Below are 14,376 nucleotides of genomic sequence, written 5' to 3'. Positions count from 1 at the left end.
ATTGTTTTGAAAAGTGTTTTTCTACCAGTTTTTGGATTGTTTTGCAAAAAAATCTCATACAGCACTGGACACTAATAATTATTAAGAATAAAGCTCCAGCCGCTCTACCCCTGGTGTCTTACCACATTCTGCAACAGCTTTTACAACATGTGGTACATTGTCTTCTTCAGCTTTTCCAAATGGATACCGTCAATTTGTAACGCACATCAAAAAAACATATAATTCCGGTGTTATGCTAACTTTTACATCATGAGCAGCAATGGACTCATTCATCAACAAACTTAATTCGTTGGTGTCCACAATATCTACACAATCGCATTGCAATACCATGCTGTTGCCGCCTCACTAGCAATTTCAAATCCAGTGGTCACCACCACGGTTCCCACAAAGGATAATAATGCCATTTTATTTGCCAATGTTGTTACATCGGGGGGAACAACCAACTTAAGCCCATAACTCAAGTTCAAGGGTAGTTCCTAAGCCAAAGTCACTGTTCCCGACTTATATTTCGTCACAAAGGGATGTTAGTGTTCTATACCAGACTCTTCGTTGACTGAAATTAATACATTGAGAAGCAATTGGCTGGTTTACTGTAGGATGTTATACTCTCCCAATGTATAAGTTCCAATAACTATTTCAGTCACGTTATGAAATTCAACCAGTGTTTTGAATTGATAAAATGCAAGAATGCCGCTAACTGAAATTTAAAAGCCACAACGAAATTAAATCGTTTCATTCCAGCCTATCGCAATCATTTTGGACAAATGATGAATACATCATTGCTACTTAAATAAAAATTATTTAATTATTTGCTATAAACATTTGTTTTGGATATAACTTTGTTCAGAAAAATTTACTAATTTTATATTAAAAAGTATAAAACGTATAAGACCACCCAATTACCTATACCCCGGTATATAAAAATAAAAGTTCGATTATAATTTTATTATTATTTTTTTTTAATTTGTACATTTTTACACTAATTAAAGACACTAGAACACAATGTTTTCTTTTCTGGATTATCAGCTTTCTTTCATTAATATTGTTATATTTAAAAATTTTTAATGATCATTTCTCATATTTAGCTTTCATGTTGTTTCCATTAAAAATTAAAATTGCATTAACATTTCTTTTGTTCAGTTCTCATTCATTTACGCCTCTTACACACAAAAAACGAGCTCACTTAACAAATGGAAAAGGGAGCAATTACGAGGAGCGGTAAAATAATAAAAAAAAAATACAATTCATTTCTTTGTAATAAATGGGTGTTGAATGTAGAAGCACTGGGTTTACAGAGATAAGACGAAATCGTTTTTAAGCATATTTTAAAAAAGAAATCTTCATCGATTACATCTGCAGTATTATGACAATTAGCTTCTTCTACTTCTTCGTGTTCTGTGCAAACATTATGTTGCATAACATTAGTCAATTCTAAATTAGCAGGGGATGATGATAAATGGTGGCCTGGTTGTATCTCTACAATATGACGCTGATGGAATGCTATTGTTGCTGATGGCTGAAGCGATGATGGTACTGTTGTAATAGGCGGAGTTTCCAACGGGCACCGGTCGCCGATTGGAAACTCCTAGAAGACATTCCTTAGGGGTAAAATTTCACCCAGCCACTTCTTCGCCAGCAAAATCCAATTTAACAACATCACCTGGTAAACATTCCTCCACATCAACTTCATTCTCTGCCGTATTTATACGGTTCAATGTCATTGTAATATCTGGACCAGACTTAAGTCCCACGGTAGCTCCTGCTAAAGCCATTGTAGTGGTGGGAACAACAACATTCGATCCAGCTGCTGGTGATACTATTGTGGATGATTGTGAAACCTCCATTGCATTAGTATTGCATTTGTATTACTAACGGCAGCAACAGTCGATATTGCATTTGAAGAATTAGTAATAGTGGCTAATGTTGGAGTAGTATTTGCTGCCACCCCAATGAGACCACTCACTACTTGGGCGGCCGTTGTATTTGGTTGTTGCAATACAATATTTGCGGTCACAGCCACTGTGGTCGTGGCAGGTGTTGAGGGTGCTATGTTGGAGTTGTTCACTGTAGCTGATGTAGTGGCTGCAATTGTGGGTGTCAGGGATATGAGGGCAGATACTACTGTGGCAGAAACGGCTACAGAACCAGATGCTGTTATATATGTTATATACATATAGCACTCCGTTATTTTTATTTCGTCAATCGAATTGCAAAATAACAACGCGAACCACTTTTGTATTCTAATTTAACACAAATCATTTGAATAAATCAATTATTTCTTAATTCACATTACAAATGGCGCCATGTTTTGAAACTAACTAATCTCAACATATGGAAGGATTTAAAGCCGACCTAATTAGGGACTATGCACTTTATGTCAGTTTTTCAACTCGAAAAAAACAAAGTACCACAAATGAAAAAATATTTCGGTAGTTTTTCGCATTTTTGGTTTTGTATGGGATTTCGCTTCGGAAACCGAACATAGTACCTACCTTAATGCGGTAAATGGTTTGATGTGCTCAGTAGCCAATCTCCCATCTTCTTCTTTTATTATCTTTGACCTCAAGCAGCACAGCACATTGGTGTGATTTAATTTTGTTTATTTCTAGAGTCGAACTTTTAGGATTAAAAATGAAAATAAATTACATTGACTTTCAATTTTAACATAAAAGAATTTTTAATTTTATTTATAGGTTTATAGTAAAAAAATATAGTTATTTCATTTAAAATAAAGGAAAATAAAATACCATTTCATGGTTTCATTTAATAAAACTATCAGTTCTTAAAAAAAAGACAATTGTTTTGTCTTTTTAGTTTTGAAATAAAATAAACATTATATGTTCGTTTACTTCTTTACTATTATTTGAGATATCGAAATCTCTTTAATGAAAATCCATGGCTTTCAAAATTTTCCTTGCACACACACACAGTTCAATGACTACGCACCAACTGTCCCAGCATTTAATTTTTTGCTTTCAGCTCTTTTAGAAGATGTTTCAAGCATAACAAAATGTTGCAGAAACTTCAGAACATGCATACAGGTTCTATAATGCTTGCAACTTTGATGCTTGGTTTCGAATAGAACCTTCAAAACATCGTTCGTTTGCAACCAAATATGGGTAGGTTATGTTCTGATATTTGTTTTATTTGATGTTTGAATGTTTTGCTTATAGCTATGTTTTGAAAGTTCTATTCATGTTGCAGAACATTTTGAAATTTGAAAATTCAAATATGCTTGTGCAGACCTTTAGTTTGAAGTCTGATATATATGAAATAGAGCTGTGATTGAACTTATGGTTTAGTTGAATAACTAACAGCCTGTTTCTGTATGTCGAACGAGTTCAATCGATCGACTGAAATGCATAGAAACAGCTGTTTTTGGTTATAAATTCAGCTGTTTGTTTCCATTTTAGTCGATCGACAGAGCTCATTCGACATACAGAAACAGGCTGTAAAGCTCCTTTATTATATTGTTTAGTCTGGTTTAGTCATCTTAATTAAAAAATAGTAATTGGTATTAAAACTATTCTTTCATAAATTAATATCTTAATAATGCTGCAAAAAAGCGTCGCCAAAAAATAAGTGAAAATGTTCTTTTTGGGTCCGGAAGTGGTGCAAAATTGGCGGAGAAGCGATGAATGTAATAGGAACTCGTCATAGAACGAATGTCCAACGTTTCAACAGCCGCTGTAATAAATTTGCATCACTTCTTACGGTGTGATCCGAATTCAGAGTTTTGAATGTGAATTAAAAAATTGTGTGATATTTTCCCAAATAAATAATTTTTATTTATTCGGTTTTTATTTGATTTTTGGTCGACCTTTTGTTAGAATTATATAAATATTTATAAAGACCTCGAGCTTCAAGAAACATTAGTTTATAATATTTTTTATATTTTTTATGATTTTTAATGCATTCTAACGCTTGTTTGAATATTTTCAAAAAATATCGATTTTTCTATAATGGATTTAGCATTTTTGTGGCAAAATTTGAATAATTTCTACCATTTTATTTATACTTAATCTTTTTTAAACTATTTGAAAAAAGAAAAAATTACGCATTAAAATATGAAAAAACTGAAGTAAAAAACTTCCTGTGTAGTTAATATAATTAACTTCTTTGTGAGGACTATTTTGGAAGTGCTTTTAAAGTTGTGCCTTTAAAACAAATCCCAATTTTTTTGCTGGGAAAAGTGTGGAACTACTTTTAGTTGCTTTATTATATATTATTTTGATGTCTATTTTTTATTCTTTTTTATGAAATAAAACAATAATTGAACCTATAAGTTCAGTCTATAAATTTTTAGCTAGGGGGGGCTATAGCCCCCCCTAGGAAAATTGTCTAGCTACGCTAATGCATGCCACCATTTGAAACATCTGGCTTTCTACCTCGAACGTCAGACGAGAAGAAGAAGAAGAAGACTTATTCAGATTTTAACTAATATTTGATTGTATGTTGCGACAATGGCTGTTTGTGTTTCCATAATCGGGAAAGATGTGAGTTCTGTGCATCACTCTATAACCTTTAATAAAATCGTTAAATTTTCAGAACGCCCCACTTTATCTGTCCACGACAGACATGGAAAAAGAACTCGAATTGCAATATCGCGTTCATGCAGCCTTGGATGTGGTGGAAGAGAAATGTCAAACGACTGGGAAAGGTACGCCAGAAACAAAAGAGCTCTATTTGGGACTTTTGTATGCCACAGAAACGCATAAAATGTAAGTGACTTTGTTTCGAGTAATGTTGTGTTCGTCTTCTGATACTATTCCTTTTAAAGATATGGATTTGTGACAAATACGAAAATTAAATTTATCTTGGTAATCGATTCTGGGAACATTGCTTTAAGGGAAAATGAAGTGAGAGCGGTAAGTTATAATGGTATTTTCTATCCAACACTGCTTAAACGTAGACACTGCCTCTTAATTTAGTCCCCTTTTGACAACTAAATACAGACCAGTTTGTTCCTTGATGGTAGATCGTTGAGAATAAGATCAAAGAAAAAATTAATGTCTTGCTACAAAATTGATCTTTTTAATTTGTTCCGATAGAACTAATCGTCTTGTTTCTGGGACAGTTAGTGATAAGCAAATAGAAACTTATTCAGCAGCATTAATATTGGAGCTAGATTCAGATACCATATTTATGTATGGTTTGTCGGTCCAGAAGGATATGGCAAGAATAATTATAGGGAACGGATGTTTGTTTAATTTCACCCAAATTCCACATTAGTATAGTGTATCTCCATTAGTGTATCAATATACAGTATTTGTAGGGATATGCAACACTATAATTATAGGAGGAATAACGCTAGAGGAATCAAAATAATATTATATATGTTATTTTTGGGAGTCGACATGGTGTAATGGTTGGAACGACCACCTTGCATACAAAGGCCAATGAATTATCCTCTCGGCCTGTGATACTGGTGATGTTTCTGAGAATTATTTAAAACTTCTCTAAGTGGTTTCACCATAATGAGAAACACCGTATAATCGGGCAGCACTTATTGACAGTAAAGAAGTTCACCACTTGTGGCATCACAATGGGCTGAATAATCTATGTGAGAAATAACGAGATGTCATAATACCTAACCTATCGTATATATGGATAAGGAGTTTCTTGGGCGGGCTTAATATAGCATTTATATGGAAAATTTCATAAAATTTTGTTTTCTATAGATGTTCCGGAATCTACATATGCTTTACACAGATGCGGTGTGCAATCCATTCTTCTTACCTGGAGAACCACTTAATTCAAAGTAAGCAATTAACAACAACATTTTTTTTTTATTATTTGTAGTACTCTTAATTTTATATGCAAATAAAATTTGTTTTTTCTTTCAGAAAATTTGATCGATCTATCCAAAAGCTAATGAGTGGTAACATTTGAGCTAACAGGGGAATGTATACAATAACAAATGTAATGCTATGTTGTAAAAACAATACTATGTTTATAAGTTTTTTTTTCGTATCTATTTATTATCAGTATCATTAAAATATGTAACGTTCGTATGAACTAGGCCATTCCATAACATATATATGCTCTGGAAAACTGTTAATAAATTCCATTGTGGATTTACTGCGTGGGAAATCAAAGCTTACATAGTGGGCAGATATTCCCAATTCAAAATGAGGTTCGTCCATTGGATTTTCACCAATCTAGGTAAGTAGAAAAATTAAGCTTTAGAAATATTTCTTTACAAATGCTCTTACACATACGTTTATATCGAAGAAAAAGTTTAGTGGAGTGGACAGTTTTCCATACGAAAAGTAAATGTGGTATGGTGGTTGGTATTTCTCCTCATCTTGTAGCATCGCTTTTAGAAAATTCCAATCTTGAACTGATATACCATTCAGAGGTAATAAAAATATGCTCATATGCGGAGGTCCGCTAAGCTCAAAGTTGTATCGTACTATATTTGTTGTATTTTCCACGACAGTTTTGTTCAACAAAGCCAATGTTGGAGTTGCGGGCAATTCTATTGGGTCTTTAGTAGGTAGCCATTTGCCATGTATACGGGATTTGAACCAACGGTGATTAAAGAGTGGCAAACCGCACATCATCATTTCATCACAGTCTTCAGCAACACTCTCCATTTCGCTGAGATCAATGTGTTCTGTAAATAGAAAATTACACAGTACATACAGATACCCATAAAACAAAAACTGGTCAATAAAATATTAGGTAAAACCTTATATAGTAAAACGTTGCGTCATAATTATTTTGCCGCGACCCTAAAATCCATTTCCCACTTTTATTTTGTCTCTGTTTGATTAGTGAAAAATTACCTTCAATTGGATAGTGTATACGTCTGTCTTGGAAATCGAAATAATAACCGGATTCGTTATTGCTAACAGTTCCATCATATTCATAGAATACTCTTTGGACAGCCTGAAAGACATTTGGTTTTGTTTTAATTTCCATAGACGCTAATTTCCAAATTACTTACAAGAAAATTGACTCTGCCCACATTAGTTTTTGCGGTGTAAGGATACCCAATCGGACTTACGGCAATCATTGAAAACACAAAAGTCGTAGCCAGTAAAGTCAATAAAATGGACTTAGAATGGCGGAACATGTTGATCAATGGTGCCTGGTTGGAAACAAAAAATTAAACGAATTTAGGTTTATCTTCTTTGTCAACTTACCACAAAACCCATTGATAGAATTGTCCCTAGAGCACACAAAGCACCTATAAGAAGATCTGGGTTTAGACCAGGCCCAAAGCGACCCATCATTGGCATCAAGGTGGAATTTAAAGCAAGAAACATATAAGCGGTATACAAGAATGGCATAATTTGACTTATAACAACTAAAACGGTCCACAGCATACCTAAAATGTCAACATATATATTTACTTGTTTTGGAAGTTACGAATGCCACTGGACTTACCTCTATGCTGTAGAGTCATTACCAAATTTAAAATCAAGGCTATTCCATAAAAGAACAAAGGTATCATAACTAAGTACGAGCTACGTAATCCGACAAAAGTCAACACAATAAGAATTATGCCCATGATCAGAGCATGAGCATGCAATATCATTTGTATCTTAAATGATTTCCTCAATTTGTCCTGCAGTGAAATGAAATGAATAGAGTGGTCGCTTTCTTTATAATATGTACTCACATTTCGGTTGAAGCTTAAATACAGCAAAGAAGGTAAACACATGCCAATAAGAGATGGACATATGTACAGACCGAATGTTAACCATTTGTGGCTAAACCAAGTCATTGAACGGTCTCCAGCATCGAACATTACGGACATCAATAAAGGTAAGCCAATTGCTAGTAATAAACCACAAATATGCAAGACATTGATCAAAGCAAATGTCCTCATAATTTTTCCCAATGAAATGAATGAAATAGCCGCCATACGCCATATAGAGACACCAACAGATATGATGACAATCAGAGAGACACAAGTGTTTATTATTTGCCCTTCAGTTTCTGTATAGAAAACAAAGAACAAGCCTAGGAAATCATAGAATACGGAGTGCCCTTCTGAATATTTCTAAAAACACAAACATATAAATAAAAGAGACATTTCACTATATTCAAGTTTTAAACCTCTGTATCTTCCATCTCTGGGGCATTGGCAAAAGCCCTCGCAAGGTTAAGAATATTTTCACCTGTAGATTGTAACGTTCCCCTTGGTATAACGTTGAATTTATCGAACTTTGTATGATACACATAACCATTGTAACTGTGTGCAAAGTCCAATCCTTTGATTAGAGAATAAATAAATTTTCAATAAATTCATCACAAGAAATTTTATTAACATTCGAACGATTTCGATTGGATATGAGTTAATTATGATTTGAAATATGTTCACCTGAGTACTTTTGCTATCATTTGCATAGGTACTCACTTAAACATTGGGTAAAACTAAAATGGACCACGCCTAAAAGAAACTAATGTTGGCGTATTTAGTTTCGAGAAATGAGTTTTCAAATTCTTATGTCAGAATCCTCAAACTTACCTGGCACTTTTCCAAAGTCTCGGAAAATGCGAAAGTCCGTATCCGATGGTATTATATTGGCTTGAAAAAGTTCTTCGGCAACAGATGTCGCATACGGACGTTTGGCATATCCATTATAGTACTACATGAATAAAATCAAAGAATAAAAATGTAACATAACTTGATTATATGGCCTATATATACACTCCACATAGAGAAATCAAAACTAATATTCAGAATTATTGAATCACAAAAAATATTTGTCGCGCGATCAATGTCTTATCGATTTATGGGACTCATTTTTTGATATCACACTCAAATAAAACTTAATGATATTGAAATTTATCGCAATTATTTACTTATTAGGCAAGTCGATTTGTAAAGCGTGGGGTAATATGTGATTACTTTACGACGGTGTTTGCGGGCATTTTTGCTTAGAAAAGCTACGATAAGTGGACATGTTTATATTACTTTATTCCTCTGCCTGCATAAAATGGGGAATTGATAACTTAATAATTCCACTTAACTGGCCATCGTAAAATGAGGTTTATCAATAAAAACGTATACATGTTTAAATATTTCCGTTTCCAGGCTAGCCTACACACAAAAATGCGCGCCCTCACAAACATTTAAAAATCTCACCTTCATTAACCAAGGATGATTGGGCCCAGATTGGAAAAGAATCTCTTTGTGTCCACTGCCAGCCGAATCGAGATTGATTAGAGCCCTAAAAATAAATAACCATGTGTGAAATGGAAGTTATTTCGTTTTTTTTTTTTGTTTTTTGAGAGATACCTGCAATTCGGAGCCCACTTGTGCTGAGTTATGAATCCATGCGCAGCTTGAAGAGGGTTTTCTTCAGCGCCATTAAATAAAAACACTATAGGGTGAGTGAAAGTCTCATTTGATGTGGCCAAAACTCTCAAAATTTCCAACATTACGACAAGCATTGCGCCATCATCCCCCGAACCTGCAATAGCACTGTAATTCGAGCATATAACTTTTGAACCTATTTGATATGTTTTACCTGGACTTCCAGGTTTGGTATCAAAATGGCTATTTATTAGTAGATAATTTTGTGAAGTTGATGTCTTGCTACTCAACTTGACCACAAAGTTTTGTAAACCCTGGTACATGTTGATCATAGTCCAATGCATATAAGCACCAGATACAACCTGAAGATCCACTTCCATGTTGTATAGATCGTGGTTCATACTTTTGCGAATTCGTTCTACCTCATCATACAACAACTGGACAGTGAGATTTTCATTTGCAAAACTGCCAACGACTTTCGGTCCAATCAATTCAAAATCGAATAATATACGTTCCGCCCTTTCAGCTATGAATTCACCAGGCCTGGTGTCTTCATCTTGGACTCTTAAGCCTGTGGGCAGATGAAGAAACACCGGAATAACAACTGCCACGAATAATACCAGCCAAAATAGTAAAAATGCTGGGGCATAATACCATTCAAATCGTTTTATTTTCGCTGGAGGCATCTCGCTGTCTGAGTCCCTGGAAACGTCGTAGGTGGCCTGAAATTAAAAAACAAATAATATCCACATGTTATCCTTTTTTGTGTAATTTGAATTCTAGCATTGAATACTAACTAAGTTCTCCTTATCCGCCATCTCTTTGTGGATGTGATTTTGTGGCCAACTCTAACATAAGACTAAATCAAAATTCTTTTCAACTAAAGATATAAGCCACTTTCTGTTAAATCGCATTTCTAACATTTCTGATTGTTATCAGAATAAAAGGTGATTATTTTATCCTCAGCATTTTTATCATAGCAGTAGATAGAAACTACATTGGTGTGTGTAAATCTGGGTACTATTTTCGTGCATCGAAATTATATTTTTCCTAATAAGATTTATGTACAAAACACAAATCCTGTTTTTTCATTTATTTGTAAAGTTTCCTCTATGAGACAAACATGTTCTTTGCTTAAGAGGGTATAATATTGAAACATTTAGGATATATAGAAGGTTTCCATGGTTTCAAGTTCGGACTCCAAAACGTTTTTTTTAGCGATAGTCATATCTCTCAGTAATAATTGAATGGCATCTTAATTGCGAAAAACACTAAAACTGTATTATAATAAATAAATAAATGTTTGCTAAGACAGCAATTTTTGTTGCTAAAAAGGGAAAGCAGTCAATGTCTTCAAGAGAATTCAGCTGATTTTTAATAGAATTATTAGATTTGTTTATGCTCTCAATGTTCGTCAGCATGTGACACCATGTGTCATTGACTTTTTGGGATGTGAATTTTGCAAATTTGTAGATATTCGTGTTTTGTTGCATTTCCATAAGGTATATAGGACACAGACACCTAGGTACGTTGCGGAATTGTTTACCTTCTGCAGGTCGGTTCGTAACCCACAAATATTTATACCTAGGTTAACGACTTCATTAGAAAAGTCTTATTTTGTCCGCGTTGCTCGCATTTTCAATGCATTACCTATTTCTCTCAAGATATTTAATTGTTCCTCAACTACATTTCATAAAAGACTACATAATGAACATGTAATTCATGAGTCAAACGTGTGATAAGTACTAAGTCTTATATAATTTATGTCAAATAATAATTTTAATTTTATTTTTATTATTACTTTTTTTTTTTTGTTATGCTAAATGTTAATTTAATTTTTTGCTGCATGTATTGTCTCATCCCTAACGTTGTGTTAGCAGATGTTGACTAGTTACTGAGTAGCTGTAAATTCTTTAATTAATTTGTTTAATTTTTATTTATTTATTTATTTATTTATATATTTATTTTTTATTTAGTTTTTAGTTTTTTTTATTTAGTTTGTATTATGTTATATCATTTTTTTATTTATTTTATTGAGTCTCTTTACTAGCTTTTTATGTTAGTATTGCTGTCTTACTCACATATTCATGTTTTTTCTTACTTTTTTATTTTTTTTTATTGTTCTTATTTTTTAATTTTTTAAATTGATAATTTAATTTATATTTTTAATAGTTTTTTTTCTTAATTTTCATAATTTTTTTTGTTAATTGTTTTAATTATTGTGTATTTGTTTGTTTCAAATTCTGTTTAGTCACTTATTTATACTATTATTGTTATTAATTTCTAGTTTTTAAGCGCATAATTTTTATAATTTGTAATTATTGCTATGTTTGTGTAGTTTTGGAATCCGTATATGGCTTTGCGGCTTGGATTCGCCAAGAAAATAAATAAATAAATGTAGTAGTTTTAACAAACATCCGTTAGTTGAAACAACAAACATTTTTATTTGCTTCTGCTAAAAGTTTTTTTTTGCCAACATCGCTGCTGAAACCCATTAGTTGAAATAGCGGTACTTTTTTCTGTTATAACAAATGTTATTGCGCACTCAAAAACTACTAATCGCTTTTTTAATGTTTGAAGTTTTTGGAGGTCCAATGTATACTACACTCATAGAAACAAAGTCTGCTAAAAACAGCAGTCGATGTCTGCTGTTATATTTTTGTACTTCAAGGTCTAACGAACAACAAATTATAAAATTTATAGGTTAAAAAAAAATTTTTGGTTATAAAAGTAGTTTTTGATATATTTGTACACTGTAATATACTTACAAGCTCATAAATACGATCAGCAAATATTTTGTTTGTAGTTATGCCTCAATTTGATAAATATTCAGATTTTTGGGCAAATACTATAGATATTCATCAAATATTGTTTTAATTGTGTTATGAAAGGTCCTAAGTTGACAAATAATGTTTCTGCCAAACTAAAACATGTTTTACAGTAATCGAGCTTAAAAAATAGCAGACAATGTTTGCTATTTCAGCAAACAGAGACTGCTTTCCCTTTTTCAGCTTTCTGCTGTTTTAGCAGACTTTTCTGCTGTCTCTACTAACAAATTTCTTTGGGTGTATGAGACTGTTTCGGGCTTACTTACTTAGTTCTCTTATCAGATAGACCGAAGTGAATTTATAATTTTAGTGGAATCAGAAGAAAATTTCAGGAAGTTACCGACTTTCAGCAGTATGTCTGCTATTCCAAAGTAGCAGATTGTTGCTTTTTAGCAGATTTTTTTGTCTGCTTAAAAACAGTTGTCAGTATTTGCTATTAACCGCAGTCTTTGTTCTATTAGGTATTTAAATAATTCACGTTAAAATTTTCTATAGTTATTTGGACTTCTGCCAAACTTATAACTCATATCATATTAGGTTTTTATTGTGAAGTTTCAGAATGAATGAATGCAAAATGTTTCTTTCCTATTTTGGTAAAAATGTTCCGCTTTGGGTGCGTATATTATGAATGAAATTAAATGAAAAAAAAAAAAAAACAAACAGACAAAATAGGGACTGTGACCTATATTCTTATCGATGAGATCCCTGGAACAATGAAACAAAAGTCAGTTCATTAAAGAATATCAACAAGATACCATTACATTCAATTCTTATCATTGTTTTTAGACGTTAATTCATTTTATGATAATCCAAATCTTATTTTCATTTCATAGGACCTAAAATATACTATATAGTACGATCTAAATATGCTATGTATAAGTCTGGAATATTAAATTTTATGTGTTTTTAAAATCTAAGCCGATAGTAATTAGATCTGAACAGACATATGCATTCAATCGTTCAATTTTGACACGGGCTGTTGTACAACATCATTCTTATAATTTAATCAGGATATAGAGTAAAGTATTAGGAATAAGATATATTTCCATTGCCTTGGAATACATACCTATTATAGTTTATTTGGGCAGCATTCACAATGTCCAGATAAAATACACATTAGTTAGATTGCGTAACTTTGAATATGTGGCACAGTTTTTTTTCGTATTTTTAATCGTATTGTTAGCGCAAAAAAGTCGATATGGATACGGTGATGGAAACTCCAGAACTGTTTTCCACCTAAGGTACATAATCAAATAATGTCCCTCTAGATATCGTTTTATTTGGCGGTAATCTTTGACGAATTCTCCTAAGATATCAGCATCTGTTGTTATCAACGTGAATCTGGTTTCTAAAATAACAGCATCAATAGCGACAACAAAAAAAAAGAAAAACACAACTATGAGAGCAATGGAAAATAGAACAAATCTCAGAATGCGTAAGCAACCACTACTGAGAGCAAACAACCGGCGTTATATGGCCGAGAGAATTGGATCGAGTGTTTGATTACAGATGCAAATTCGTGGTTTTTGTGAAATCATTCATATCAAGCAAAACACTGCATAAACAAAGTGTCATTGTATTGGCATGATGAAAAGGTTAAAAATAACATCACAACGAAAGACACATTGAGTTTGTAGGGAAATAAAAATGTATGTCACTTTTGCGAGAAAATTTCCCTCATTGGCTCTGCTTTGGATGTTCGAGCTAAATATTTATCAGCTTCCACGGGTGTTTATTTTACGTGGGTTAATTTGTTAAAATCAAGACCACGAGATATTTTTTTATTTTTAATATTTTAGTTTTTTCCAAAAACAAACAGAAAAAAAGTTCTTATGAACAGAAAATGGGATTTTCTGTAAAACAAGAATATGATCTTATATAACAGTCATTACCTTTCCAAATAAATTTACAAATGCACTTTTTCTGTAAAATAATAACTTAAAATATAATTTAAGTATCCGATATTTGATAGGCATGTCGGAAAAATCCTTGATGAGCTTTTATGCTTCTAGTTTGGGCGACAAATGATGCTACAACATTTGCCACGCCTACTCTCACACCCTATTTAAATTCATATACAATTATATATGTACATGAGAGACAAATATTTGTATTTGTGTACCCATGTTAAGCCGAACAAACTAAATAAGAGAACCCGCAATATGGATCCGACTGAAAAAGAGGTTAGTTAGCGCAAAACAGGCCTTTTTTGCGAGGCACAAACAATATCTTTAAAAATGTTGCATTTTATGATGAGGATTTTTTTTTTGTCAA

The 14,376-nt window shown here is 32.7% G+C and overlaps 3 protein-coding genes across 4 annotated transcripts in view; 2 read left to right on the top strand and 1 right to left on the bottom strand.

Moving 5' to 3' along the window:
• Positions 1-4,351: 4,351 nt before the first annotated feature.
• On the top strand, positions 4,352-6,132 carry LOC142240976 (trafficking protein particle complex subunit 2-like protein). Its single transcript, XM_075312723.1, has 5 exons — positions 4,352-4,496; positions 4,549-4,721; positions 4,781-4,868; positions 5,682-5,761; positions 5,847-6,132. The coding sequence occupies exons 1-5, from the start codon at positions 4,464-4,466 to the stop codon at positions 5,890-5,892; spliced, it is 420 nt and encodes a 139-aa protein (XP_075168838.1). The 5' UTR covers positions 4,352-4,463; the 3' UTR covers positions 5,893-6,132.
• LOC142240972 (endoplasmic reticulum metallopeptidase 1-like) lies at positions 5,775-13,537 on the bottom strand. 2 transcript variants are annotated; one of them, XM_075312714.1, is made up of 13 exons: positions 13,169-13,537; positions 9,489-9,996; positions 9,257-9,431; positions 9,104-9,188; positions 8,483-8,603; positions 8,071-8,225; positions 7,631-8,014; positions 7,396-7,576; positions 7,152-7,336; positions 6,953-7,096; positions 6,792-6,894; positions 6,222-6,619; positions 5,775-6,161 (listed from the first exon to the last, which is right to left on the bottom strand). In XM_075312714.1, exons 2-13 carry the CDS (start codon positions 9,958-9,960, stop codon positions 5,994-5,996), a joined length of 2,571 nt encoding a protein of 856 aa, XP_075168829.1. In that variant the 5' UTR covers positions 9,961-9,996; positions 13,169-13,537; the 3' UTR covers positions 5,775-5,993. The 2 variants fall into 2 exon arrangements, with proteins under 2 accessions (XP_075168829.1, XP_075168828.1); XM_075312713.1 differs by lacking the exon at positions 13,169-13,537 and adding an exon at positions 10,072-10,208.
• LOC142240974 (endoplasmic reticulum metallopeptidase 1) overlaps positions 6,026-14,376 on the top strand; it is a 69,467-nt gene continuing 61,116 nt past the window's right edge. Inside the window, exon 1 of the mRNA XM_075312720.1 lies at positions 6,026-6,165. The gene's annotated coding sequence lies outside the window, so the exon portion shown is untranslated. The remainder of the gene's footprint in view (positions 6,166-14,376) is intronic.

This window comes from Haematobia irritans, chromosome 5, assembly GCF_050003625.1.
Source record: "Haematobia irritans isolate KBUSLIRL chromosome 5, ASM5000362v1, whole genome shotgun sequence".
In the NCBI taxonomy this organism is placed as follows: domain Eukaryota; kingdom Metazoa; phylum Arthropoda; class Insecta; order Diptera; family Muscidae; genus Haematobia; species Haematobia irritans.
The sequence above is the reverse complement of the archived record's forward strand: the minus strand, read 5'-3'. Positions and strand labels throughout refer to the sequence as shown.